The 26,859-nt window shown below is 40.9% G+C and overlaps 1 protein-coding gene across 1 annotated transcript in view; it reads right to left on the bottom strand.

The window, feature by feature from the left end:
• ATR (ATR checkpoint kinase) overlaps positions 1-26,859 on the bottom strand; it is a 199,601-nt gene that overhangs the window by 37,969 nt on the left and 134,773 nt on the right. The window contains exons 28-35 of the mRNA XM_081086154.1: positions 18,867-19,045; positions 15,998-16,162; positions 14,912-15,003; positions 10,106-10,197; positions 9,710-9,887; positions 6,450-6,629; positions 5,872-6,031; positions 3,808-3,987 (exon numbers count right to left, since the gene is read on the bottom strand). Coding sequence (XP_080942280.1) covers positions 3,808-3,987; positions 5,872-6,031; positions 6,450-6,629; positions 9,710-9,887; positions 10,106-10,197; positions 14,912-15,003; positions 15,998-16,162; positions 18,867-19,045 — 1,226 coding nt within the window. The remainder of the gene's footprint in view (positions 1-3,807; positions 3,988-5,871; positions 6,032-6,449; positions 6,630-9,709; positions 9,888-10,105; positions 10,198-14,911; positions 15,004-15,997; positions 16,163-18,866; positions 19,046-26,859) is intronic.

Raw genomic sequence — 26,859 nt, 5'->3', positions numbered from 1 at the left:
CAGCCCCCATGTATGATATAAACTGTCTGCAAAGTGGGAATAGAGGGAACATACTTCAACATAATAAAGGCTATATGTAACAAACCCAGAGCCTATATCATATTCAATGGGCAAAAATATAAGTATTCCCCTTAAGACTGAGAACACAGGGATGTCCATTTTCACTACTATTATTCAATATAGTACTGGAGGTCTAGCCACTGCAATCAGAAAAGAAGAAGAAATAAAAGGCTCTACATTGTAAAGGAAGAGGTAAACCTGTCATATGCAGGTGACATGATACTGTACATAGAGAATCCTAAAGATTCCACCAAAAAAACTACTTGAACTGATCACTGAATTCAGTAAAATAGCAGGATACAAAATAAACATCCAGGAATCAGTAGCATTTTAAAGAAGTTTTGTGTTTTTTTTTTTTAAATTGATTTTTAGAGTGAGGAAGGGAGAGGGATAAAAAGATAGAAACTTTGATGAGACAGGAACATCATCAATTGGCTGCCTCCTGCATGCCCTACACTGGGGATTGAGCCTGCAACCTGGGCATGTTCCCTGACCAGGAATGGAAATGATGATCTCTTGGTTCCTGGGTCAATGCTCAACTGATGAGTCACGCCAGTCAGGCCAGTAGCATTTTTATACACCAATAATGAACTCTCAGAGAACAAAATGAAAGAAAGGAAAGAAAGGAAGAGAGAAAGAGAGAGAGAGAGAGAGAGAGAGAGAGAGAGAGAGAGAGAGAGAGAGAGGAAGAAAGAAAGAAAGAAAGAAAGAAAGAAAGAAAGAAAGAAAGAAAGAAAGAAAGAAAGAGAGAGAGAAAGTAAGAATCCCTTTCACAACTGCTCCAAAAAGAATGAAATACCTAGGAATATATTTAACCACGGATATAAAAGACCTGTACTCAGAAAATTGTAAAACATTGAAGAAAGAAACTGAAGAAGATACAAACAAGTGGAATCATATAACATGTCCATGGATAGGAAAAATTAATATCATTTAAAAAGGCCATACTACCCAAACAAATCTACAGATTCAACACAATGCCTACCAAGATACCAATAGTGGCCCTAGCTGGTTTGGATCAGTGGATAGGGCGTTGGCCTGTGGACTGAAAGGCTTCCAGCCGGACCTGGGCTCTGCTCAAGGTTATAAAGTTTCAATTATAGAAGATAAAGAAATCCCAGAAAAAAAAGAAAAAAGAAAAAAAGAAGAGGCTGGGAGCTTGGGTAGCCGGGGGGCGCAGCCAGCCTGAAAACAGCCCTCAGCACCTCACCCAGGCTGACCAGGCACCCCAGAGGGACCCCACCCTGATCCGGGACACCCTTCAGGGGAAACCAGCTGGCCACCAACCATGACCAGGCCTCTATCCTATATAATAAAAGGGTAATATGCAAATTGACCCTAAAAGCAGAACAACTGGTAATGACTGGTCACTGTGACACACACTCACCACCATGGGGGAGACGCTCAATGCAGGAGCTGCCCCCTGGTGGTCAGTGTGCTCCCACAGGGGGAGCTCTGCTCAGCCACAAGCCAGGCTGACGGCTGCCAGCACAGTGGTGTCCGACTGCAGCTTAGACCTGGTCCCCACTGGCTAGTGGACATCCCCCAAGGGCTCCTGGGCTGCCAGAGGGATGTCTGACTGCCAGCTTAGGCCCGATCCCCTGGGGACATCCCCCGAGGGGTCCCAGACTGCAAGAGGGCACAGGCCGGGCTGAGGGACCCCTGAGTGCACAAATTTTTGTGCACCAGGCCTCTAGTCTATATAATAAAAGCCTGAGCAACTGTTACAGCACAACGACCAGAACGACCGGTAGCTGTGATGCGCACTGACCACCAGGGGGCAGACCCTCAATGCAGGAGCTTCCCCCTGGTGGTCTGTGTGCTCCCACAGGTGGAGCGTTACTAAGTCAGAAGCCAGGCTCACGCCTGGCAAGCACAGCAGCGGTGGTGGGAGCCTCTCCTGCCTGCGCAGCAGCGCTAAGGAACAGCAGCCAAGCAGTAAGGAGCAGCAAGCAGTAAGGAGCAAAAGGTCCCAGACTGTGAGAGGGCATAGAGCGGGATGAGAAACCCTTCCTCCCCTCCCCCCAGGGCACAGATTTTTGTGCAATGCGCTTCTAGTACATTTATAATAAGTTTTGACACATACACTAATTTTTCTCAGTTTGCCCTCCAGATATACTTATCACACTTTACCTTTTTCTATCCTGTGTCTCAAAAGATTGGCACTGATAATTTACATCAAAGGGTCTATGTGCCCTCCAAATATTGTTCTTTTTTTTTTTTTTAAATATATTTTATTGATTTTTTACAGAGAGGAAGGGAGAGGAATAGAGAATTAGAAACATCGATGAGAGAGAAACATCAATCAGCTGCCTCCTGCACACTCCCCACTGGGGATGTGCCCACAACCAAGGTACATGTCCTTGACTGGAATCGAACCTGGGACCGTTGAGCCCGCAGGCCGATGCTCTATCCACTGAGCCAAACCGGTTAGGGCAATATTGTTGTTTTTATAGTTTCCCCATAATTGTTCTTTCCTCAGCAGCTGCTTCCAGCTGGGCCTCATAGAGTTTTGAGTTATGTATGTACACCATGGGCCTTAATCAAAGATTCAGGTGGCTACCTATACAGATCTATAACTTTTTGTCTGTTTAACTTCTCTTTCTCAGGTAATCTGCCTCACAAATTATAGCCACTGTCTCTTACTTTATTATTTCCTAACTTCTACATTCTTTGTTTTTTTAAAAATTTTTGTTCCCTTTTCTAACACTTTGAGGTGGATACTTAAGGCTCATTAATTGTGAGCCTTTATTTTCTTTTAATACATGTAAATAACATTTTAAATTCCCTTGAAGAATGGCTTTAGCTGCCTGGCCAGTGTGCTCAATGGTTGAGCACTGACCTATGAACCAGGAGGTCACAACTCGATTCTTGGTCAGGGCACACGCCTGGAGTTGTAGGCTCAACCCCCAGTAGGAGGCGTGCAGGAGGCAGCCGATCAATGATTCTCTCTCAACATTGATGTTTCTATCTCTTTCTCTCCCTCATCTCCCTTCCTCTCTGAAATCAATAAAATATATATTCTAATAAAAAAGAATGGCTTTAGCTGCATCACATGTCATATTTTTATTATCATTCAGTTCAAAGTATTTTTCAATTCTCACTGCAATTTGTTCTCTGATCTATGGGTTACTGAGAAGTATCTGTCTTATAACACCATCTACGTACCTAGTAAATCTTAATAACTACTAGTAAGGAAGGTATATATTGTGTTTGTTCAAAAATATTCAGGCTAGGGTAGCTAACTTTGGGGAATGAGAGTGAAAGAGTGGGTTGTGAAGTGCTAATAATATTCTACTTCTTAATCTGGGTGATGGTTTCATGAGTGTATTTACTTTGTAATAGTTCCTCCAGCTATATACTTATGCTATATACGCACTAAAAGTCAAACAAGTTTCCTGGCTATTTTTTAAAATTATACTTTTTATTGCCTTTAGAGAGAGAGAAAGGGACAGGGAGAGAAAGAGAGAAAAAAAATCAATGTGAGAAACACTGACTGAATGCCTTCTGCACACCTCTTACTGGGGATCTAGCTGGCAACTCTGGCATGTGCCTTCATCTATAATAGAACTGGTGACCTTTTGTTTCATGGGACAATGATAAACCAACTGAGCCACACTGGCCAGGGCTCTTGGCTATTTTTATACATGTATTCTTCCATCTGGACTTTAAAATAATTTGATCCATTTTCAAAAACAAAACAAAAGAATGAGTTTCTTATTGAAATTGTATTATAACTATACCTGCCTTATATTTTTTCATAACTGCATTGCTTTCAAAGTTAGCTGTTTCTTCCATAAATCGGCCTACTAGCAGCATAGCTCGACCATGGATTAACATGTCCTTACTCTCAGTTGGAGTTTTATTTTCAGGGAAACATAATTCAACACCCTTCTGAAGAACAATTAGTGCCTGGTGAACATCACCCTAAAAGAAAAAAGGCAACAACAAATCTTTTAATTTAAGAACATATTTCCATTTTTTGAAAAACAAATACAATTGTTAGGATTTAAAGTTCATTAGATATTTTATGTGTAGGTCCATTTGAGTTTCATGTTCAGCTCTTATTTCCATCCTATAAAAGTAAAATCCTAAAAAGGTAACATTGCTTCATTTCGTGTAAAATTCATAATCATATACTCATTCATTTTGTAGTCGATCAAAGTGCTGGGAACTGAAAATAAGTCTATATGACTGGGGATAAACAATGAATAAACCCAAATCTCTGGCTTAAAAAAGTTCACAGTCAAGTGAAGAAATAGACTATGTACCTAAAATAACAACCCAATGTGTTAAGTACTATTAACAGAGGAATATACATAGACATAATGGGGTAAAGGGAGTCCTCTAAATATACCTGAAAATATAGGAAAATGGAGAAAAGCATCAGTCAGGAAAGGTTACCAAATAAGGAAGATCTGAATTAGGTATTAAATAATGAGTACGAATTTTCCCTGCAGAGAATTCAGTAAAAAACATTCTTGGTCGAAGGAAAAATAATTTTAATTGGTAGAAAAGTGAGTAGTCTGGTTTTAGCTGAAGCCTAAAGGGTTTGTTACTGAAACTGAAGAGGCAGACTGGAACTCAATCACAAAGGGCCTTTTGTACTTTCTAGTTCAGACTTTTGTAGTCTAGTTCAGACTTAATGCTAAAGGCATACAGAATACTTTGAAGGATTTTAATCAGGGGAGGAACATGATTCAACATGAATTTTAGAAACATCAGACGGCAGTAATGTATACAGAGAAAAGGTGAGACTGCCAAAAAGGCTATTAACATTGTTATAGGTTACAAATGGAATGGATAAAAGCAGCAGAGACAAATAAGAGGGAGATAATTTAAAAGACATTTCTAAGGTAGGTTTAGTGTCCAACTGGATGTGAAAAGTGAGGGAGGGTAGGAAGGTCAAGATGATGCCCTGATATCTTGGATGAGAGAATGTAAGAGTCCTACCTAGAAAAATAGGGAAAATGGGAGAAGAAATGGCACTGAATTATTAGATGATGAACTGCACTTTTAACATATCGTGTTTAAGGTATTACAACTTATAGAATTATACTAGCTCAGAAAATGATCAGGCACTAACCAAAGCAGCCTGAATTATTACTTTCACTTCCCGTCTGTCCAGGAAACATCTTCCCTCCTGTCGTTTCTCAGCCACCATGAAGTTGGTCCAGCCACAGGTGGTACCAACTATAATTGGTAAATGTCAACTTCAGAACATGCTATACCTACTGCTAATACTAAACTGGTGGCAAACATGAGGAGATATATAAATAACAACCTTTTAAATATTGGGCATAAGCTTTGCAAGTTAAGATATTTAGCTTTAATCTGACTATTGGAGACTTTTGGGCTGAAGCTAAGCCCTTCCTAACAAGCTAGATTAATTGGAAGTGAATCTTGACGGTAAGTACTGACAAGTCCACACAAAACTAAGTATCTGCCAAGGATGTGAATAAGGACAATGTTGTGTTCATTTAACAAATATTTTTTGATATCTTACTACATACACTCTTTATACATATAGGAGGTTAAAACAAAGTAAAATTGGTCACGTCCCTCAAGAAAATAATGAAAAACATGTGAAAACTGAAAGAACTACACTTAAGTCTTGAAATGGAAAACTATTTGGGGTCTTCAGGATAGAGAGAATAGTTCCTTCCCATTCATGGTAGGTAATGAAGAAAAAAGGTGACAGAAAAAGAGGGTTCTCAATTGAGATTACACACTGTCGGTCACTCAGGCCTTTAGAAAAAGTACATAATCTGCAAAATACATATATATATGATGATATTCCCTTGGTGTTACCTTGGACCACAGCCACTTTGCTCTTTCCACATACAGTTCAGCAAGTCGTGATTCTCCAGCATTGAGAAGAGCATTGTAGGCTGTCTGGTGGTGACCAGCCTTTCTAGCTACTCTGGCACTCTGTAGCCAGCATTCTCCAACCATTTCACTGTAATCTTGTCTAAAGAAATGTGACAGAACAGGAGGAAAAGAGCATTTTTAAGTGTATTCAATGACAATTAAAATACCTCTTTCTAACATGGAACATTCTTAATACACTATTTCAAAGAAATCAAAGATTTGCTAAAAAAATACTTTTAATTTTCTTAAAGTACTCCATTTTTATCAATAAGTCTATGAAGACCTATTAATGACCCATATCTGTACCTCCCCCTGGTTTTTTTTAACATTAAAAAAAAAGATATATTGCATGTACATGTAATTCTTAAGTTTCAACTATGTAGAGTAGCCCTGACAATTAAAAACAAAAAAATAGAGATTCAGAGAGAAAATTAGGAAGGATAAATACCCCCAAGTAATATGCAAATACAATATTAAATTCACAATAATTGACATTTTAAAACAAAGTGTGGAAAAACCTTTTGTTGAGGCTTAATAAAGCTCTCCGGAGAGCCAGAATGGGTTCCTTGGCTCTATAGGAATTCTGGGTCATTTCTAGTCGAGCTACCCAGTTTAGAGAATCTTCTTGAGAATTATCGCCTAGAGACTCATGGAAAAGTGGTTTGATGCTATGCTCCAACTCACACAACATGTGTAATCTAGAGACAAATAGAGGCAATGTTAAAATAATATAATCTTCATCCTTATTAATCTCATATATAATGCATGTATATTAAATTAGCCATGAAAATCTAAAATGTGCAGTTTTCTTTGGAAGAACTTTAACCAATACATATTCTTAGTAAATATAAACAGTAACATCTTTTCATATTGGGTATAGTATGATGTTGATTTAAATATTTAGCCCAGCTCGATCCCCAGTGTGGGGCATTCAGGAGCCAGCCAATCAATGATTCTCTCATCACTGATATTTCTATCTCTCTCTTCCTCTCCCTTCCTCTCTGAAATCAATAAATGTATATATATATCTTTATTGTTCTTTCTTACCTCTATGTGTTTTATGTTTTATTGATTTTTACAGAGAGGAAGGGAGAGGGATAGAAAAGTTAGAAACATTGATGTGAGAGAAACATTGATCAGCTGTCTCCTGCATGCCCCCTATTGGGAATCGAGCTCATAACCAAGGTATATGCCCTTGACCGGAATCAAACACAAGACCCTTCAGTCTGAGGGCCAATGTTCTATCCACTGAGCCAAACTGGTTAAGGCAATAAAGATATATTTTTAAACATACTTTAAAAAATTTAGTGCTTACTATGATCCCCAAATTCTTATTAGAATGATATATAAAACTAAATTTAAATTTATGAAAATAAAACTTTATCACCTTTATGAAGATAAAAGAAAATATGAATCCATTATATGTTAACATAAATATTTGCCCATAAGAGGACTTGGCATAGTAAATGCCAGCAAAAAATGAGAAATTATACAGTTGATTTTTTCCTAAGTGTAATGGAAGCACTCATACTTTCACAATAGCCTATGATTCACTCAGTATTCAAGATACAACTACAGAACAGAAATAATTTTGGTGGTCCAATCTCTGCTTTCATTAAGCTGTTACCAAAGGGGCTTATAAAAAATATAGATAATGCTAACTGAAAAAAAAAAAGAAAAATTGCTTACTTATCTTTTTTATTATAGTTCAATTAGAACATGTTTAATTATTTTCTTCAGATGAACTAACAGGCCTAAAATGTTTTCCATCATTTCTTTCTTACCTCTATAAGTTAACATTCCTTTCTAGTAATGTAATGCCTGCATTTTTGGGGGGCGAAATGTCAAATGCCTTTCTAAATGAGAAGAAGGGAAGGGGACCAATAAGTAGTGAAGACCAATGTGTCAAATACAGATGTCTAGATTACTTAGGTTAGTTGTGTAAAAAATAAACTATGAATTACATCAGGACAAATATAAAATTTTTCTAGTTATTTTTTTAGAAGTCTCAAAATTGCCTTCCCAACTAATAGAATGTATGTTAAAATGTTTTTGAAAAACTACAAGATGGCTCTGGCCAGTATTGCTCAGTTGGTTGGAGCACCATCCCATAAACCAAAAGGTCAGAGGTTTGATTCTTGGCCAGGACACATGCTTGGGTTTTGGGTTCAAACCCTCGGCAGGGAAAGTGTGGGAAGCAACTGATGGATGTTTTTTTTTTTTCTCTCCCTCCCTCCATGCCTCTGTCCCTCCCTTCCTTCCCCTCTCAAAAAAAGTCAATGACCATGTCTTTGGGTGAAGATTAGGAAAAAAAAATAATAATAATCCTGTATAATAAAAGAGAAACATCCAAATTATCCATTCCTCTGCTAAACTGAAACCAGCCAATCAGACGCAAGCATGCAAATTAACCCAACTAAGATGGTGGCGACCACAGAGCTGGAGGAAGCAGGAGGCTTGGGTTGCTCCGGGCGATAGAGGAAGCCAAGCTTCCCCCATGCCCTGACCTGCCTTGGGCTACGCTCAAGGTTACAAAGTTTCAATTATAAAAGATAAATAAATCCCAGATACTTGCTTCCAGCCAGCCATGGCCATGGAGCTGGAGCAAGCAGAAGGCTTGGGTTGCCCTCAGCAATGGAGGAAGCCAAGCTTCCCACCTGCCCAGGGGCGGGGGGGGGGCGTGGCCAGCCTGAAAACGGCCATCAGCCCCTCACCCAGGCTAGGCAGGCACCCCAGTGGGACCCCCCACCCTGAAGGGGCTGTGAGTAGCCTGAAAACAGCCCTCAGCAGCCTGAAAACGGCCTTCACCCAGGCTGGCCACACCCCCATGGGGTGCAGGTGATGGGGGGGTTTGGCCAGCCTGCAAAAAGCATTAGCCCCTCATCCAGGCTGGCCAGGCACCGCAGTGAGAACCCCCACCCTGAAAGGGGTGTGGCCAGCCTGAAAACGACCCTCAGACCCTCACCCAGGCTGGTCAGGCACCTCAGAGGGACCCCCTCACCCTGAAGGGGGTCTGGCCAGTCTGAAAAGGGCCCTCAGCCCCTCACCCAGGCTGGCCAGGAACCCCAGAGGGACCCCCACCCTGACCCGGGACACCCTTCATGGCAAACCAGCCGGCCCCCACCCATGCACCAGGCCTCTATCCTATATAATGAAAGGGTAATATGCAAATTGACCCTAACAGCAGAACGACTGGAAATGACTGGTCACTGTGACACACACTCACCACCAGGGGGCAGACGCTCAATGCAGGAGCTGCCCCCTGCTGGTCAGTGTGTTCCCACAGGGGGAGCTCTGCTCAGCCACAAGCCAGGCTGCCAGCTGCCAGCACAGCACTGGCAGTGGGAGCCTCTCCCGCCTCCTCAGCAGTGCTAAGGATGTCCGACTGCAGCTAGGCCTGCTCCCCGCTGGCAAGTGAACATCCCCTGAGGGCTCCCGGGCTGCCAGATGGATGTCTGACTGCCAGCTTAGGCCTGATCCCCTGGGGAGTGGGCCTAAGCCAGCAGGTGGACATCCCCTGAGGGGTCCCAGACTGTGAGAGGGCACAGGCCAGGCTGTGGGAACCCCTCAAGTGCACAAATTTTTGTGCACCGGGCCTCTAGTAAATGAATAAAAAGGGAAAAATATAGAATGATTGTGAGTTAAAGAATGAAAAAGCTATTTTGTTTAGCTATGCATGATAATAAACATAATATCAGTTATTTACTAATCAAAGCATTCTAAGCCTATCAGATGACACTTATAGACCAGGAATATAAATATGGGAACTTTGAAATACCTGACAATATACTCATATCCTCGTTGGTAAGAGCCTCTTTCAAAGCTTGCAGCTGAAAGAGGTACAATTTGTTCGGCTCTCACTAGTTTCAATGTATCATAAAAAGCTGTGGTATCTCTTTTTTTGACTGATAATAATAGCTGCCCCAGTCTGACACTCCATGTGGTAGATTTCCCATCTGAAAAACAAAGAGTTAATTAATGAGAGCTGGGTCTATGAACAAGTTTTATTTCATTTGGTAAAATTGTCAGAAGAAATACTGAACAGATGATTTCATTTTGACAACTAAACAAAGCAATCACAAAACAAGTTGAGAGATTAATTATGACTATTGCTTAGACACTTAGTCTATTTATGGCATCTTAAAACAACTTATATTTTAAGAAGTAATTTTACCTGCTGCCAAATAATTTTCCACCAAATCCCACTGTGATAACTTCCAAGCTGCTTCCACTCTGTATGTGTTTAATTCATCTGTCCATTCAGACCTATTAAAAGAAGCCATATTAAGCTTTAATTTATTTCAATGTAAAGTGGCATTTAAAGATTATTTTTATTAGTTTAGATACTCTATATACTGCATTTATTTATTGTTCTATTTATTGTATTTGCACTGTATTGTATTTTGTATTTAGATACAAAATAATTGTCTATCAAAAAGTATCTCCCAAATTTTAATCTTCCCATTTTCTGAAAACATTTCTTCAATAATTACTTGTGATAGGGCCATTTAAAAATGCCATTCTCTGTCCTGGCCAATGTGGCTCAGCTGGCTAAGCATCGTCCCATGCACTGAAATATCACTGGTGCGATTCCTGGTCAAGGCACATGCCCGGTTGTGGGTTCAGCCCCCAGTTGTGGTGCATACAGGAGGCAACCAATCACTGTTTCTCTCTCTCCCTCTCTCTCTCAAATTAATAAAGCCATATTTTTAAAAATGCCATTTTGTGATGAATTGAGTCAAGCCATATAGAACAGAATTAGTACCTGGATAATTACAAAATGTATTTGTAAGGTTAGCTCTGTGCTTCACTTGAACAAAGGGAAAGGAGGAATAAAAGCCAAATGAACATCCATGCATTCAGAGGTAATCAATTCCAATAACCTGGGGTTATGAGTGAAATTTAAGATAAAATTATAGGAGATGGTGCAATTGGTCAGGAGCAGGTGGGGAGTACATAGGACATCATATTAGGGCATAAGAAAGTGACAAATGATGTGTCAATGGCATAACAAAGGATATAAAAGTAGCTAACTAAAATATATACCTATTTTTTAAAAAAATATATTTTTATTGACTTCAGAGAGGAAGGCAGAGGGAGAGAGAGAGATAGAAACATCAATGATAAGAGAGAATCATTGATTGGCTGCCTCCTGCACGCCCCCTACTGGGGATCAAGCCCGCAACCCAGGCATGTGCCCTGAGGAATCAAATGGTAATGTCCCGGTTCACAGGTCGATGCTCAACCACTGAGATACCCGGTCGGGCTATACCTATTCTTAAACTATTTCAGTAACTTCAAAATGTGAGCTTGTAAAACCAGTATAATATAGGTACTTATTTTTTTATTTTTTATAAGTATTCTACTTAAGTGACACTAAGATAACTAGTGATATTTTAGATCATGACTATATAAAAGAAGCTAGACTTTTGCCATGGTTTTTTTTTATTAATCATACCATCTGAATACCTGCTACATGCTAGATCCTGGGCAAGGCACAATTTTACATTTAATTAACTAATAACAATGAAAGGCATACATATCCTCATATTATAAAAAAGGTGCCCTGGTCCCTGGTTGGTGTAACTCGGTTGGAGTGTTGTCCCCTGCACCAAAAGGTGGAGGGTTTGATTCCCAGTTGGCGTGCAGGTGGAAGGCAGCTGATCAATGTCCCTCTCTCTGCACCCTCTCTCCATTCTCCTCCCTCCCGACCTGTGTGGCTCAGTGGTTGAGCTTTGACCTATAAACTAGGAGGTTCAATTCCCAGTCAGGGCACATATCCAGGTTTCGGGCTCAATCCATAGTAGGGGGCATGCAAGAGACAGCCATCATCATTGATGTTTCTATCACTCTCTCCCTTCCTCTCTGAAGTCAATAAAAATATTTTTTTAAAAAGTCCTTTTTGTTCTTTCTCTAGTAAAAACACATGAAGAAATGTAACAAATTTATTTCATTTTCTTTCTAAAAATCCTATATAATAAAACTCTAATATGCAAATTGACAGAACAGCGGAATGACCGGTTGCTATGATGCACACTGATCACCATGGGGCAGCTCCTGCATTGAGCATCTGCATCCCAAGAGGGAGGCGACCAGCGGCAGTGATCAGGGGGTGGGGCCGGCCAGCGGGCAGTGCCAGGCCACCAGCCAAGGAAGGTGCCGTCGGGGGCCCCCTGATCACCCAACAGATAGATCGGCCCTGATCACCGACCAAGCCTAGGGACCCTACCCTATATATTGGGAACAGTCTCCTAGATATAAAATTAAAACCTAGCCAGGCTACGCTAATACTGAAAAAACAGGATGATGCAGCAGTGACAATAATGGACTCTGGCTTGCACATTTTGTAGTCAGCCCTGATTCTGACACTTATAACTATGTGACAAAGCCAATTACTTAATTTCTATTTCAGTTTTTCCACCCATAAGATGGGGAAAATGGTACTACTGCCTAGGAAGGATCATGTTATGTACTACTTTTTATAATCAGGGCAAAAAAATGTAGCTGCCCATACAACAGCAAGATGCCTTTCACCTGTATGAAAAGTATGGTCACTGGTGCATACAGCATCCTGGATTGTGAGAGGGACTGCCAGTTTAGGCCTGATCCCCGGGGGTCTATCAGCAATCAGACATCCCCCGAGGGTGCAGTCTGGGCTGAGGGAAACCCCCCATGCACAAATTTCATGTACCGGGCCCTCTAGTAAAAAATAACAGCATAAATATTGAATATTCTCTAATTTCTAAATATGAATACCACCATAAACAATCGAAAACAAGGAGGCCAAAAGAAATATAATAGAAATGTAATTTTCAAAACTATAATTTTTAATAACTTTACAAGTTTATCACTAGATGCCAGACAAACAAAATGTTAGAATAAAAATCTGAGGAGAATTAGTATGATTTACTATCCGGAGGGTGTGTGTATCAAGCATTATACCAAAAATGTACCAAATGACAATGAGAATCAGGCTGTAAAAACTTATCCTCATAAATGAGTACATTTAAAAGAATGATTGTGTAAGTCAAGCACAATAATGTTGGACATATATTTGTTTAAATTGCAAGTATCACCCCCCTGAAAACACCTATCCTCAACGACCATTTGCTCCAATGTGATACAGCATGATTCACTGAATATTGAGAGGTGCCATTTTACAGATCCCAAGAAAAGATGAGGAATCTAACTGTCCAGTGTGCATCATAAGGAAACTTGATACCATGGTTTGAGCCATGATAAATTTATAAATTTCTGCAACCCTTTTATTCATAAGGTCTCTCAACTAATCTAGAGAAACACTTCGATTAGTAAAACATATAACCTATCCTTTTCCTGCTTCTGCAAAATTTCCACCATCCTATATAATAGAGAGGCAATATGCAAATTAACCCTCACACCCTCACAAGATGGCTGCCTACAACCAGGCTGGCAGGGGGGTTATTTAGGGATAACCAAATGACTGAACAAACAGGCTATGTGGGGCAACCAAGCCAGCAGGGGGCTTAGTGAGGGACGACCAAAAGACTGAACAAGCAGGCTGCATGGGGCAACCAGGCTGGCAGAAGGGGTTTAGTGAGAGACAACCAAACAACTGCACAGCAGGCTGCATGGGGCGACCAGGACAGTGGAAAGGCTGTGAGGGGCGACCAGGCTGGCAGGAGGGGCAGTTGAGGGCAACCAGGCCAGCAGGGGGGGCAGTTAGGGGCGACCAGGCTGGCAGAGGGGGACAGTTGGGTAACCAGGCTGGCGGGGGGGGGGGGGGGGGGCAGTAAGAGGCGACCAGCCGGCGGGGGAGGCAGTTAGGGGCGACCAGGCCGGCAGGGGTGGGGGAGCAGCTAGGGGCAACCAGGCCAGTAGGGAGGGGGTAGTTGAGGGTGACCCTGTTGGCAGCAGGGACTAGTTAGGGGCAACCAGGCCAGTGGGGGGGGGGGGCAGTTAGGGGCAATCAGGCCGGCACATAGAGGCAGTGAGGGATGATCAGGCCGGCGGTGGGGGGTGGGGGGGGCAGTTAGGGGCGATCAGGCAGGCAGGCAGGTGAGCAATTAGGAGCCAGCGGTCCAGGATTGTAAGAGAGTTGTCCGACTGCCGGTTTAGGCCCAATCCCAGGGATTGGGAGTCCCAGATTGGAGAGAGTGCAGGCTGGGTTGAGGGGACCCCGCTCCCCGTGCATGAATTTCATGCACTGGGCCTCTAGTCATTTCATAAATTCTACTACCGGATACCATGTGACTAACAGTAAGCTTCTCTGATCTTAGACACTTCAGAATAGTGGTATTTATAAATTACAGTTTGAAATGCACAGAAACTGTACTTAGTAAAAACAGTTTTGTGCTTTTTGGTTAACTAATATCTTATTCCTTTTGACCAGATCTCACTGCCCAGAAAAGCCAATTGGGGCTTGGTAAACACATTAAAGAACAAGGCTTTCAGGTCTCAGAGTATGGCAGCTTCAAGAGCTAGAAACTACAAACTAGAACTGTGTGACCTTCACTTTGCCACACACAAGTGTTATTTTCTGTTTGGTATTATTTGGTTTCTTTAGGAAAGGAAGGTTGCTTTGCTTTTCATCAATCCTTTGGGGAAATCAACCCACACAGTGTCGAGTGGTATTCCACATGCATCTCAGTCACAAAGGCACCCCCCCCCCTCGCCCCGCCCGCCCCCAACACAGACAATAATGGATGCTGATAACACAGGAGAGCTCAGACACCATTTGGAAGTGCCTAGATGAGCCTCACCAGAAGTAAGCAAATTCTGGAAGGTTTCTGTCTTAACGCAGCTCTAATTCAAGGACGACTCTTTGGACAGAAGATAAACTGTTAAGTGCCAGATCAATTTATGAGAAAGTGCTTATCTCCAATGCATGAAAACAAAACTATTTCATTACTTTAGTAATCATTATGTCAACCCAATTCATTGATTTAAAAACTCCCCATTAAGCTACAACAAAATAAAATTATTTTTAAAAATATATTACCTGTTAGCATGCACTCCATTCACCTGAGTGATTACAGTAGATAGCTGACCAAGACCTAACATGGACTTCACTACACCGTGATAATGAATGATCTAAAAATTTAAAATATTTAAAATAACAATTGTGACTTCAAATATATCTTGGGAACAAAAGGCAGTTTAATATTTATTTTAAAAAATACTATTTAGCTCATTGAGCTTATGCATCCTTAGCAGTCAACTTGCTTGGTATATGGCAGAGCCTCCTACCAATGTCATACAACATCTGAATTTTGTTTAAATGCAGACAACCTTAAAAACTCAAATCTCTTATTTTTTTCCAGATTTGGTCTAATTTTTGGTTCAGATCAAATATAAAAGTAAAAAGCACTCTTTACTATTTTATTTAAAGACTATTTGTCATATTGTAACAGAAAATGAAAATTCAAGGTCACAACATTATTAATGTAGATTTTGGGAATTAGTAACAAGCAAGTTAAATAGGATTATGCAATATTTTTTAAAGCTGAAAACAATGGATTGTGAAAAATAAAAACCCTGTACATTGAGACAGTGAACATGGCAAATATGACAAAATACTCTAAGATTCGAAAGAATTTAAGCCAAAATTATAAATCAACAATTCTCAACCCCTCTCCCCATATCCCCAAGAATAATTGTAGTTCATTGTTTCTAAGGGACCATTTCAAAGTTTCAGATGTTGGCAGCGAACATGTGAAATCTGAAGAAGTTCCTTAGACTAGAGAATCACTATTATTATTAAAAATTGGTGCATGTCTTATACTTTTAATAGCAAACTAAAATTATATAAATTTTAGAGTAATTTAATACACAATTTAATATAAATATACTCTGTAATAATCTAATTTATTTGGGGATATATAAGGTCATAGAAATTTGGATTGGAAGGGATCTTTGAGATCTAATGTAAGTCTCCACTTTTATCAATCTGAAAACTCAAGCTCAGAGATGATGAAATGGTTTCCAAACACACTGGGACACTGGTAGAGACAGTAGTGAACTAAGTTTTCCAGAGTTCCTTGTATAGTGTTCTTTACATTGTGTTGCCTTTCATGCATCATCTTACCTGGTCTGGTTCTAGCTGAATGGCCCTGTCATAACAAGCAGTGGCATCCCTCAGTAAGCCAATGCTCTCATGCTCAAGGATCTGTTCTTTTAGAGACGGTTCTGCCTTTCGGATTGCACTGACTCCAGCTACTCCATCTGGTTCATGCATAGCAGCATATAATTTCTTTGTTCAACCATTGAAAACAATCAAATGAGAGGAAAAACACAAATGAAAATAATACTATCAAACCACCAGTTTACATGAAAAGGACTTAAGAGAATTTTTTTCTCAAAGCAGCAATATTACAATTTTATTCCCCAGCCTTTCTGTTACCACAACACTAATTCCATTCCATTTAAATACACACCTACATTAGTAACTGTTATTGACAACAAGAGCTGTAAAGAACTTCAAGGGTCTGAACTCATTTTGAACCCAATTTCAAATAAATTCTGTTGAGTATAGTTTATGTGTTTTACTGCATTTTAAAACAAAAACATTTAAGCAAGCACTTTAAAATGTTGGTATTTAGATGCCTTCAAGAAACCCAAGACATCAAATCTGAGTTCCAATGGGATATTCTGGTTAAAGATAAAAATCTATGGGGCAATTAGCACCAAGATGGCAGGGGAAAGAATAGCATGATTTAAGAAATGAATATAGAGAGAGAAGAAAAGAGGGCAAGGGAAGAAGAGTATTATATCTATAAAATAAAAGCCTAAGTGACCCTTACAGCAGAACAACCAGAATGACCAGTCGCTATGATGTGCACTGAACACCAGGGGAAGCGCTGCTCATCCAGAAGCCGGGCTCATGGCTGGAGAGCGCAGCTGGGGTGCACGACCATCTCCCGCTTCTGCAGCAGCACTAAGGAGCAGTGAGCTGAGTGGTAAGGAGCAGCAAGCAGGCAGGCAGTAAGGAGCAAGGAGTCCCAGACTGCGACAGGGCGCAGGCCGGGCTGAGGGACCCTCCTCCCCACCCCCCACCCCCACGTGCAAGAATTTCGTGCACCATGCCTCTAGTTTATAAATAAGGAAGAACTAGCAAATGAAACTGAGAACAGAAACCAAAGTAATTTGAAGAAACCTAGAGAATGTGGTATCCCAGGAGTTGTGGGAGAAAAGCGAATGTCTTATTTAAGAAAGGAGTGGTCTAATAATGTTGTGAGGTTAAGCAAATGAGGATTTGAAAACACTGATTGGATTTGGTAACATAAGCTCACTGAATTTCTTAGCAAGAATAGTGTCAGCAGAATGGAGAAAAAAGACTTGTTGGACTGGGTAAAGACTGAATGGAAAGTAAGAAGTGAATACAGGGAAGATAGACGATTCTTTTTTTTTTTTTAAGATGATTCTTTTAAAAACTGACTGTGAAGGGAAATAGCATCTGAAGGAGTAGCTAAAATGAGGGAATTATAAAAAATTTAAATAGGAGATATCAGAGCACATCTATATACTTATATACTCTGGCTGAAAAATAAATTAATGATACTAGAGAAAGCAGAAATATTTGAAGGAGTGAAAGCCTTAAAAATTGAAACTATAAATAAAAGGGCTGAATTTTGTCAGGGAATCCTTCCTTAGGAACAACAGAAGGGAAGGAAAAGAATATGGTGCAACAGCCAGTGTGCTTTCAGATTTGATAGATATTTGGTTTCTATTTTCCTAATGAACAATGAAGCAAGAACATCAGCTGAGAGTAAATGAAATGGAAGGTAAGAAATGAAGAGAAGGTTATCTTGAAGAGTGAGAAAGTGGGTTTACTAAAGAAACATTTACCAGTAGAAGAACTGAAGAGAGTATTAAAGAGTCCAGCTTATGGTTGAAATTATAAGTTAAAAGCCAATTCTGTGATTGTGATATTTTTCTACAGCAATGTTCAGCTGCTTACATGCAGATACTGGGAAGGCATTTGGGTGAATTTATTCAGGGTTGAAGTTTTACAAAGTGAGTACAATACAGAAGGATTGGAGAAAGACAAGGGAGTTAAATATCCTTGTAAAGGGAATGATTTTAACAATGAACAAAAGACTCAAACTAGATAAGGAAGAAAACAACAGTAAGAGGGCTAATATTTATTCAGACTAAAAGCTACTAATTTTCCAGTTCTCTCACCACACTTTGTTTTTCTACTGAAAAAAGCCCACCAATTTTGACCTCTTAAATTTAAGTCCCATTGCATTAGTCCCACCTGCCCTTAGTTTCTTTTCTTCCCCACACAGTCATAACATTATCACCTAAACCACTTTTTCACCAGCATTGCCATGGCTGATGCCTGTTACAACCAGTACATCGCCCTATCCACCCACTCCCAAATTCAGGCCCACGTTTCTCACAATAGTAATGGCCTGCTTGCCTTAAATTATAGCCCTTTAAACTCCTTCCTCCATGACTGCCATAGGCATTTAGCTAAAATGCAATTATGACTAAAGCACTTCCTGGTTCAAATCCTCTACAATCGTCTGTGATTTATCTTTCCTCTGACATTCCATATAGGAACTCTTTCTCAAATCCATAGGGATGCACTGCCTGGAATGTCTTGCCTCCTCCTTGTAACTATCATTCATTCTTTCTTTAAGACCCCTTAGATATCATCTTCAAGAAGCCCTTACTGAATCCTTTCCCAGCCACTCCCATCTTTCATCACACCCTACATAGAAAATGAGTTAAATGTCTTTCCTCAGGGCATATCTATGTCACTGTATACTTAAGATATTACACCAAATTGGTGTTTATCTCTCCACACTAATCTGTAAGCTTCTAAAGTACTTACAAATATTTAGTTCCTAGCACAGCATCTAAAACACTCCATAAAATGAACAATATTTCATGTCCTCATAAAAAGAGTAGCAATAAACATTATTAAATTCACAATATAAATTTCAAACCTGTAAAAATCCAAGATGCTCTTGAATATCTTGCTTCTTTTCTGTAATAAATGATTCAAAGTGCATTACAGCTCTTGTGTATGCTTTAGAGCGAAAAGAAGCTACTGCCAAAGTATCCTGAGGTATGAGGTCAAGAAAACGAGTTACACTCTGATAGTCTTCATGATCCACAGTAGATACTAGATTATAAAAAGATAATTAAATAATTAAAGACTTAGAAAATAAAATTTTAAAAGTGTTAATTTTAATTTCAATTTTCTTATTTTAAATTCAATATATTTCACTAGCAAAATTATCAAAATGTATTAGGGTATCATATTTAGAATGCAACTATAAACAAGATGATTGCTAGAGAAACCAAGACGGCGGCATAGGTAAACACCGGAAATTGCTGCCTTGCACAACAATTTCAAAAATACAACTAAAAGACAAAACGGACATCATCCAAAACCACAGGAGGGCTGGCTGAATGGAAATTTTACAACTAGAAGGAAAGAGAAAAGCACACGGAGACTCAAGGAGGTGCTGTGTGGACGTAAAGTGCAGAGGTACGGAGGCGCACTCGGAAAGGGCTGGCAGCTGAGGACACGGCTCAAGTGGAAAGGGCTGGAAACTGAGGACATGGTTGTCTTTTTCAATCGGGAGAGAGTCTCAAGCTCCTGACTGATCTGAACTCCAGTTCCAGGTGAGTATCTGGGGGCCCAGACTCATACAGGAGAAACTGGACTGTCTGGTATCGGTTAGAACTTGAGGGAGGCTTTCTATCAGAGGTACTGGCAGTGAGTACTGGGACACTGAGAAGCGGGGCCTCTTAGGGTAGGACTGAGGAGCAGCCATAGCTGCTTGCTCCGCCCTGTTGATCCCCAGAGACCCCGCCCCACCCAAGCTGTGTGCAGCGGCTTTTGCGTATGAATGGCCTGGCCCGTTGCAATCTGAAAATTACCTAACAAACTGCAGCTGGGTCAGAGAAACCCAGAACTTCCACAAGAAGGCCCAAGGCCCCAAAGCAGCTTGCATTGCTTCACAGCTGGGCTCCTGCTAGGTAGCCTCATGCAGAGGCTAAATTAGCACCTCCTTAGAGATCCAAGAGCCAGTGTACCCAATGGTCAGAGTGGGACCATCCAGATTACAACTCCTCAGATCCATAAGGGACACACTCAGGGGACAGAATCAGTGAGCACCAAAGCCCCACTGAAGCAAGTCTTGCCCCAGAAAGGTGTCTCCAGCACAGAAGTTCTCCCACTGCAGACACAGCTGATTCTCACAGCCAATTGGCCTGCAGGTCAATTCCTCCCAGTGATACCTACAACAATCAAGGCTTAACTACAACATGACTGTGCACAAAGCCCGCAAATGGTGCACCAAGAGTGTCCACCTCAGGTAATTGGGGAGGCTAAACCACTGGGCCCTATAGGACACCTAGCACAGAAAGCCAATCTATCAACAGAGGGAAGCATAAAAAATGTGGACACAAAGAAACAGGTCACAAATGACAGAAATGGAGGAAAGCAAACTACTGGATAGAGAGTACAAACCCACACTTAGAGTGCGGCCTTGATTTACGAGTGTCCCGACTAACGAGTTTTTTGAGATACCAGCTATCTCTCGCCGATTCTTTGCATTGAGTTGACAGAGTAATTTGAGTTAACAAGCTCCTTAACGAGCTTGTCTCGAACAAATTAAACTCGTAAGTCAAGACCCCACTGGATAAGGTTTTTCAAGAATTTTCTAGAAACTGCCGATAAATTTAGTAAGACCCTCAATATGTCTAGTGAGACCGCCGATAAATTTAGTGAGACCCTCAAGAAATCTAGTGAGATCCTCAATGTTATGAAAAAGGACCAACCAGAAATTAAGCATACACTGACTGAAATAAAGAATATTATACAGAGTTCCAACAGCAGACTAGAAGATCGCAAGAATCAAGTCAAAGATTTGAAATACGAAGAAGCAAAAAACACCCAACCGGAAAAGCAAAATGAAAAAAGAATCCAAGAATACGAAGATAGTGTAAGGAGTCTCTGGGACAACTTCAAACGTACCAACGTCCGAATTATGGGGGTGCCAGAAGAAGAGAGCGAGCAAGATATTGAAAACCTATTTGAAGAAATCATGACAGAAAACTTACCCTACCTGGTGAAAGAAATAGACTTACAAGTCCAGGAAGCACAGAGAACCCCAAACAAAAGGAATCCAAAGAGGACCACACCAAGACACATCATAATTAAAATGCCAAGAGCAAAAGACAAAGAGAGAATCTTAAAAGTAGCAAGAAAAAAAAATCAGTTACCTACAAGGGAGTACCCATATGACTGTCAGCTGATTTCTCAACAGAAACTATGCAGTCCAGAAGGGAGTGGCAAGAAATATTCAAAGTGATGAATAGCAAGAACCTACAACCAAGATTGCTTTACCCAGCAAAGCTATCATTCAGAATTGAAGGTCACATAAAGAGCTTCACAGATAAGAAAAAGCTAAAGGAATTCATGAACACCAAACCAGTATTATACGAAATGCTGAAAGGTATCCTTTAAGAAGAGGAAGAAGAAAAAGGTAAAAATAAAAATTATGAACAGGAAATACACATCTATCAACAAGTGAATCTAAAAATCAAGTGACTAAATAATCTGATGAAAAGACTAAACTGGTGAATATAATAGAATCAGGGGCATAGAAAGGGAGTGGACTGACTATTTTTGGGTGGGAAAGTAGTGTCGGGGTGTGATAAGAGACTGGACAAAAATCGTACACCTATGGATGAGGACAGGTGGGGGGAGTGGAGGGGGGCAGAGAATGGGGTGGGAACCGGGTGGAGGGTAGCTATGGGGGGAAAAAAGAGGAACAACTGTAATAATCTGAACAATAAAGATTTAATTAAAAAAAAAAAAGGTGATTGCTCAGAGAATTTTTGCTTCAACTTCACATTATTTACTTTACCTTAGATAGTCATTTAACTTATTTGAACTTCTGTTTCCTCATAAATAAAAGGGAAATATTATTATCTATCCTGCCTTCCTTACAATGTTGTGGTGAGGGTTAATTATAAAACTATATGAAATGTAGAAAAGATATAAATATGATACAAAAGATATAGAGATGAGTTATTTATTATTGATACCTCTAAAAACACTGATACAGTATAGCTATTGGTAGAAAAAAGAAATACTAAAGCAGCGATCCTCAAACTTTTTAAACAGGGTGCCAGTTCACTGTCCCTCAGACCGTTGGAGGGCCGGACTACAGTTTTAAAAAAAACTATGCACAAATTCCTATGCACACTGCACATATCTTATTTTGAAGTAAAAAAACAAAATGGGAACAAATACAATATTTGTATTTGCATGTGACCCGCGGGCCGTAGTTTGAGGACCCCTGTACTAAAGTAACCTTTTTAAATTTAAAGTTCAGAATTCTTTGTTAACAATCTGGTGTGTTTTTTCTGTGTTGCCTGCCATATATACATTATCAATTATTACAATGGAAACTAAAAGTAAAAGTGCCTTTGAAGTAAAACCACAAATATTTAAAAGGGTACTTTTTTTCAGCAGTCTAAGAAAAGGCATAAATTGGAAGCTTCTCAATGAGGGCAGTCCATTTTGTGAATTCTTTCTTTTTAATCTCTCGTTTATTTTTATTTTTTTAAATAATTCTTTTTTAAAAAATATATTTTATTGATTTTTTACAGAGAGGAAGGGGAAGGGATAGAGAGTTAGAAACATTGATGAGAGAGAAATATTGATTCAGCCATCTCCTGCACAGCCCGCAACGAAGGTACATGCCCTTGACCAGAACCGAATCTGCGACCCTTCAGTCTGCAGACCAACGCTCTATTCACTGAGCCAAACCGGTTAGGGCTTAAATAGTTCTTTATTGTTGAAAGTATGTCACCTTTTTCCCCCATTGACCCCCCTCCCCTTACCCCCCCCCATTTTATGAATTCTTATTTATAAAATATTATTTATTTTTAAAATATTTTTATTTCAGAGAGGAAGGGACGGGGGGGGGGGAGAGAGAGAGAGAGAGAGAGAGAGAGAGAGAAACATCAATGATGAGAGGGTCTTTGATTGGCTGCCGTCTGCACACCCCCTACTGGGGACTGAGCCCACAACTCAGGCATGTGCCCTTGACTGTAATCGAACCTGGGATCCTTCAGTCCACAGTCCGACGCTCTATCCACTGACCCAAACTGGCTAGGGCATATTATTTTTAATAATGATTCATAATAGTATGTAGAAGACAGGAAACAGAAATAAATTTTTCCAAAATTGCAATAAACAAGATAGTAAATTTAAGAGAAATTATATTTAAAATAAGTCCATTACTTTCATCAATATTTGTATATGATTTCAAATTATAAGAAATGCTAAGGGTATTATACTTTAGAAGCATTACAAATACTGTCCTTGAAATCTTTAATTTTCATTGCAATGTTAGTAGAAATGGTGATAGAGTTCGTACCTGGTTTAATAGCCCCATTTTCACATGCAGAAACAGGAAAAAACACTTAAGTGTTAAACTAATGTGAAATATATTAGCCATATACCAGAGGGGGAAAAAAATTCTCCCAAACAAATAATTATTGCCAGTTCAAGAAATTTTACAAAAATAAACTGTTGTGCTTAACAGGAATGTATGCACTTCAACAGATATAGGAACAAGAGAGAAATGCTCAGAAACTGGGAACTGTGTAAGTGAAGACCTCCTTAAGAGTTGTTAATCAATTTTTTTTTTCAATTAGCCTCAAAGCCTGGTGGGAAAACATACATGGCTGAAATATACAGAAACAGACAGATTACATACTTCATCTACTTGCAATAAGAATGAGAAAAAAAAAGGTTCAAAGACATTAAGAGTATCCATTATATTAAGAGTATCCATTACTGTCTTAATAACGTAATTCTTCTCACCAACTGCTCATATCAGAGAGGCAGGTGTCATTTTTAGCTCTAGTAAGATTCTCCTTTTAGTCACCTTACTAGGAATTGTAATATCACAGAAAAAAACTAGAACAATAATAAGAACAGAAGGGTGTAGTGTAATAACATGTATTACGCACATCTGGAGAGTTGCTGGATACCAAACAGTGCCAGACACAGAAAAACAAAAAGGATAAAATGAATGAAATGAAGAAAAAGTCCATGAAATTAAAATCTCCTTTCAAATTGAAAACTTAAATGTGAAAAAGATTGCAAGGAGTACAGTAAAACCTTGATGTAAAGGACTAACTTAGGAAAGGGAGTGTGTCTGTTAAAGCTGAAAGTCCATCCTATCTAATAAAAGAGAAACATGGTAATTAGCCGTACCTCCGCTACCCTTCCCATTGGCTAATCAGGGTGATATGCAAATTAACTGCCAGCCAAGATGTCTGGCAGCCGGCAGACAGGCAGCTTGAAGCGAGCATGAGGATTGCTTGCTTCAGTGATGGAGGACTCCAACACTGTCAGCATCTGAGCTTGAAGTTTGAAACATTGTTACAAATATAGAAGCCAAACAAAACCCCAGAAACCTGCTTTCAGCCCACCGGGATCTCAGAGCTGGAGTTGAAACAGTGTTTCTATTATAGAACCCAAACAAACCAGATACCTCCTTTCAGCAGCCGAGGCCTAAGAGCTGGAGCCAAGCCTCAGAGCTAATGTTGACCCAAAATAAAAAAAAAAATAAAAAAAGGAGCGGTTGGGAGCCTGAAAACAGCCCTCAGCCCCTCACCCAGACTGGCCAGGCACCCCAGTGGGGACCCCCACCCTGAAGGGTGTGTGACGAGCTGCAAACAGCCATCATCCCCTCATCCAGGCTGGCCAGGCACCCCAGTGGGGACCCCCCACCCTGATCCAGGACACCCTTCAGGGCAAACCAGCCAGCCCCCACCCATGCACCAGGCCTCTATCCTATATAGTAAAAGGGTAATATGCCTCCCAGCACCGGGGTCAGCGGAGCCACGAGGCCTCCCGGCACTGGGATCAGCGCTGACAGGGGGCAGTGCCCAAACCCCCTGATCGTCCTGCGGCTGTGTGACAGGGGGCGGGGCCACAACCTCCCTATCCGCCCTGCTCTGTTTGTGACAAGGGAAAGCGCCCCAACCCCCTGATCAGCCCTGCTCTGTGCCTGATAGTGGGGAGCTCCCCAACCCCCTGATCGCCCTGCGGCTCTGTGTGTGACAGGGTGCGGCGCCCCACCCCCTGATCGGCCCTGCTCTGTGTGTGACAGGGTAGAGCCGTAACCTCCCCATCGGCCTTGCCCTGAGTGTGACAGTGGTGGCGCCCCAACTCCCTGATCGGCCCTGCTCTTTGGGTGATAGAGGGCGGCTTCCCAACCGCCCCCCCACGGGCCCTGCTCTGTGTGTGACGGGGTAGAGCCATAACCTCCCCATTGGCCCTGCCCTGAGTGTGACAGGGTGTGGCGCCCCAACCCCCTGATACGCCCTGCTCTGTGTGTGACAGGGGACTGTGCCCCAACTCCCCTACCGGCCCTACTCTGTGAGTGACAGGGGTGAGCTCCTCAACCCCGATTGGCCCTGCTCTGTGCGTGACAGGATACGGAGCCCCAACCCCCCTGATGGGCCCTGCTCTGTGAGTGACAGGGGGCAGCGCCCCAACCCCCTCATTTGCCCTGCTCTGTGCATGACAGCGGGTGGCGCCACAACCTCCCCATCGACCCTGCCTTGAGTGTGACGGGGGCGGTGCCCCAACCCCCCAATTGGCCCTACCCTGAGTGTGACTGAGGGTGGCCTCGCAACCTCCCGATCTGCCCTGCTCTGTGCATGACAGGAGGTGGCGCCCCAACTCCCCAATCGGCCTTGCTCTGAGCCCGACCAGGGGCTGCACCTAGGGATTGGGCCTGCCCTCTGCCCCCCGGGAGCTGGCCTAAGCCAGCAGGTCATTATCTCCCGAGGGGTCCCAGACTGCGAGAGGGCACAGGCTGGGCTGAGGAACCCCCCCCCCCCCCCCGCATGCACAAATTTTTGTGCACTGGGCCTCTAGTTATATAATAATATAGGTTTTCTGAATGCATATGTTAAAAAATTGACAAATTAGATTACCAGTTTTTACTTATGTAGACACATTGGTGTAATTAAAATTATGTATAAAACGTTTAATTTCACGGAAGAATTTTCTATATGTATTACTGTAATTTTAAATTTACACTGAATAGGTCTAGTAGATGCGCGCATTCATCAATCGCCTTGACTAAACAAATGCACACGGCTGGTGTGTGGCTTAGTGCACTGGGAACATCAGCCTGCAGGAGTTAAAACTGCAGCAGAAAAGTCAGGCCTGGTGACAACAGAACCAATTACCACATGCAATGCAGGTGATCATGTGCTGATCATTCCTCTAACATTTACAGGGGTGACACTTGGATATAAATATGTAGACTATAGTTGTAGATAGGTAATATTTATTTATGTCAGCTAAATTACTGAGTGTTTTTTCCAACATATGGCCTATTTGTTAAAAATGACAGTGAATCAATAGCAAAAAAAATAACCTGTTAATTTAATTATAAGCAAATCTTGGTTAAAATCATTTAAAAATTAATAGGATGTTAATTTTCACTTATGAAATATAGACTGGAAATCCTACCCATTAATAGAGGTCCACAGCGCTCTCTTCGGCAGTACATATACTAAAATCGCAATGCACAGGGTTGAGGATTCACTGTATTTCACAAGTGTAACATGGGCAAAGAACACTTCACTACATATATATGTATACGTATGTATATGCACATGTATATGTATACACATGCAAATACACTGAGGTGACATGAGTAAATGAGTTAACAGTGAAGAGTAGCTTAATAACAATATTACCAAGGCACTTATTTCACACTTTACAGTTTATATATTCATCATCTTATTTAATCCTCAATCTACTAAGAGAGATAAAATTAATTCTATTTTATATAAAGAAAAATTAGGTATGTGTCTTGCCCAAGGAAATGAGACTGAGAACTTGAAAGAGAGGTTTTCTAATTATAAATTCACTATAATTAC

Source organism: Myotis nattereri (assembly GCF_964212035.1).
Source record: "Myotis nattereri genome assembly, chromosome: 3".
NCBI lineage: Eukaryota > Metazoa > Chordata > Mammalia > Chiroptera > Vespertilionidae > Myotis > Myotis nattereri.
The sequence above is the reverse complement of the archived record's forward strand: the minus strand, read 5'-3'. Positions and strand labels throughout refer to the sequence as shown.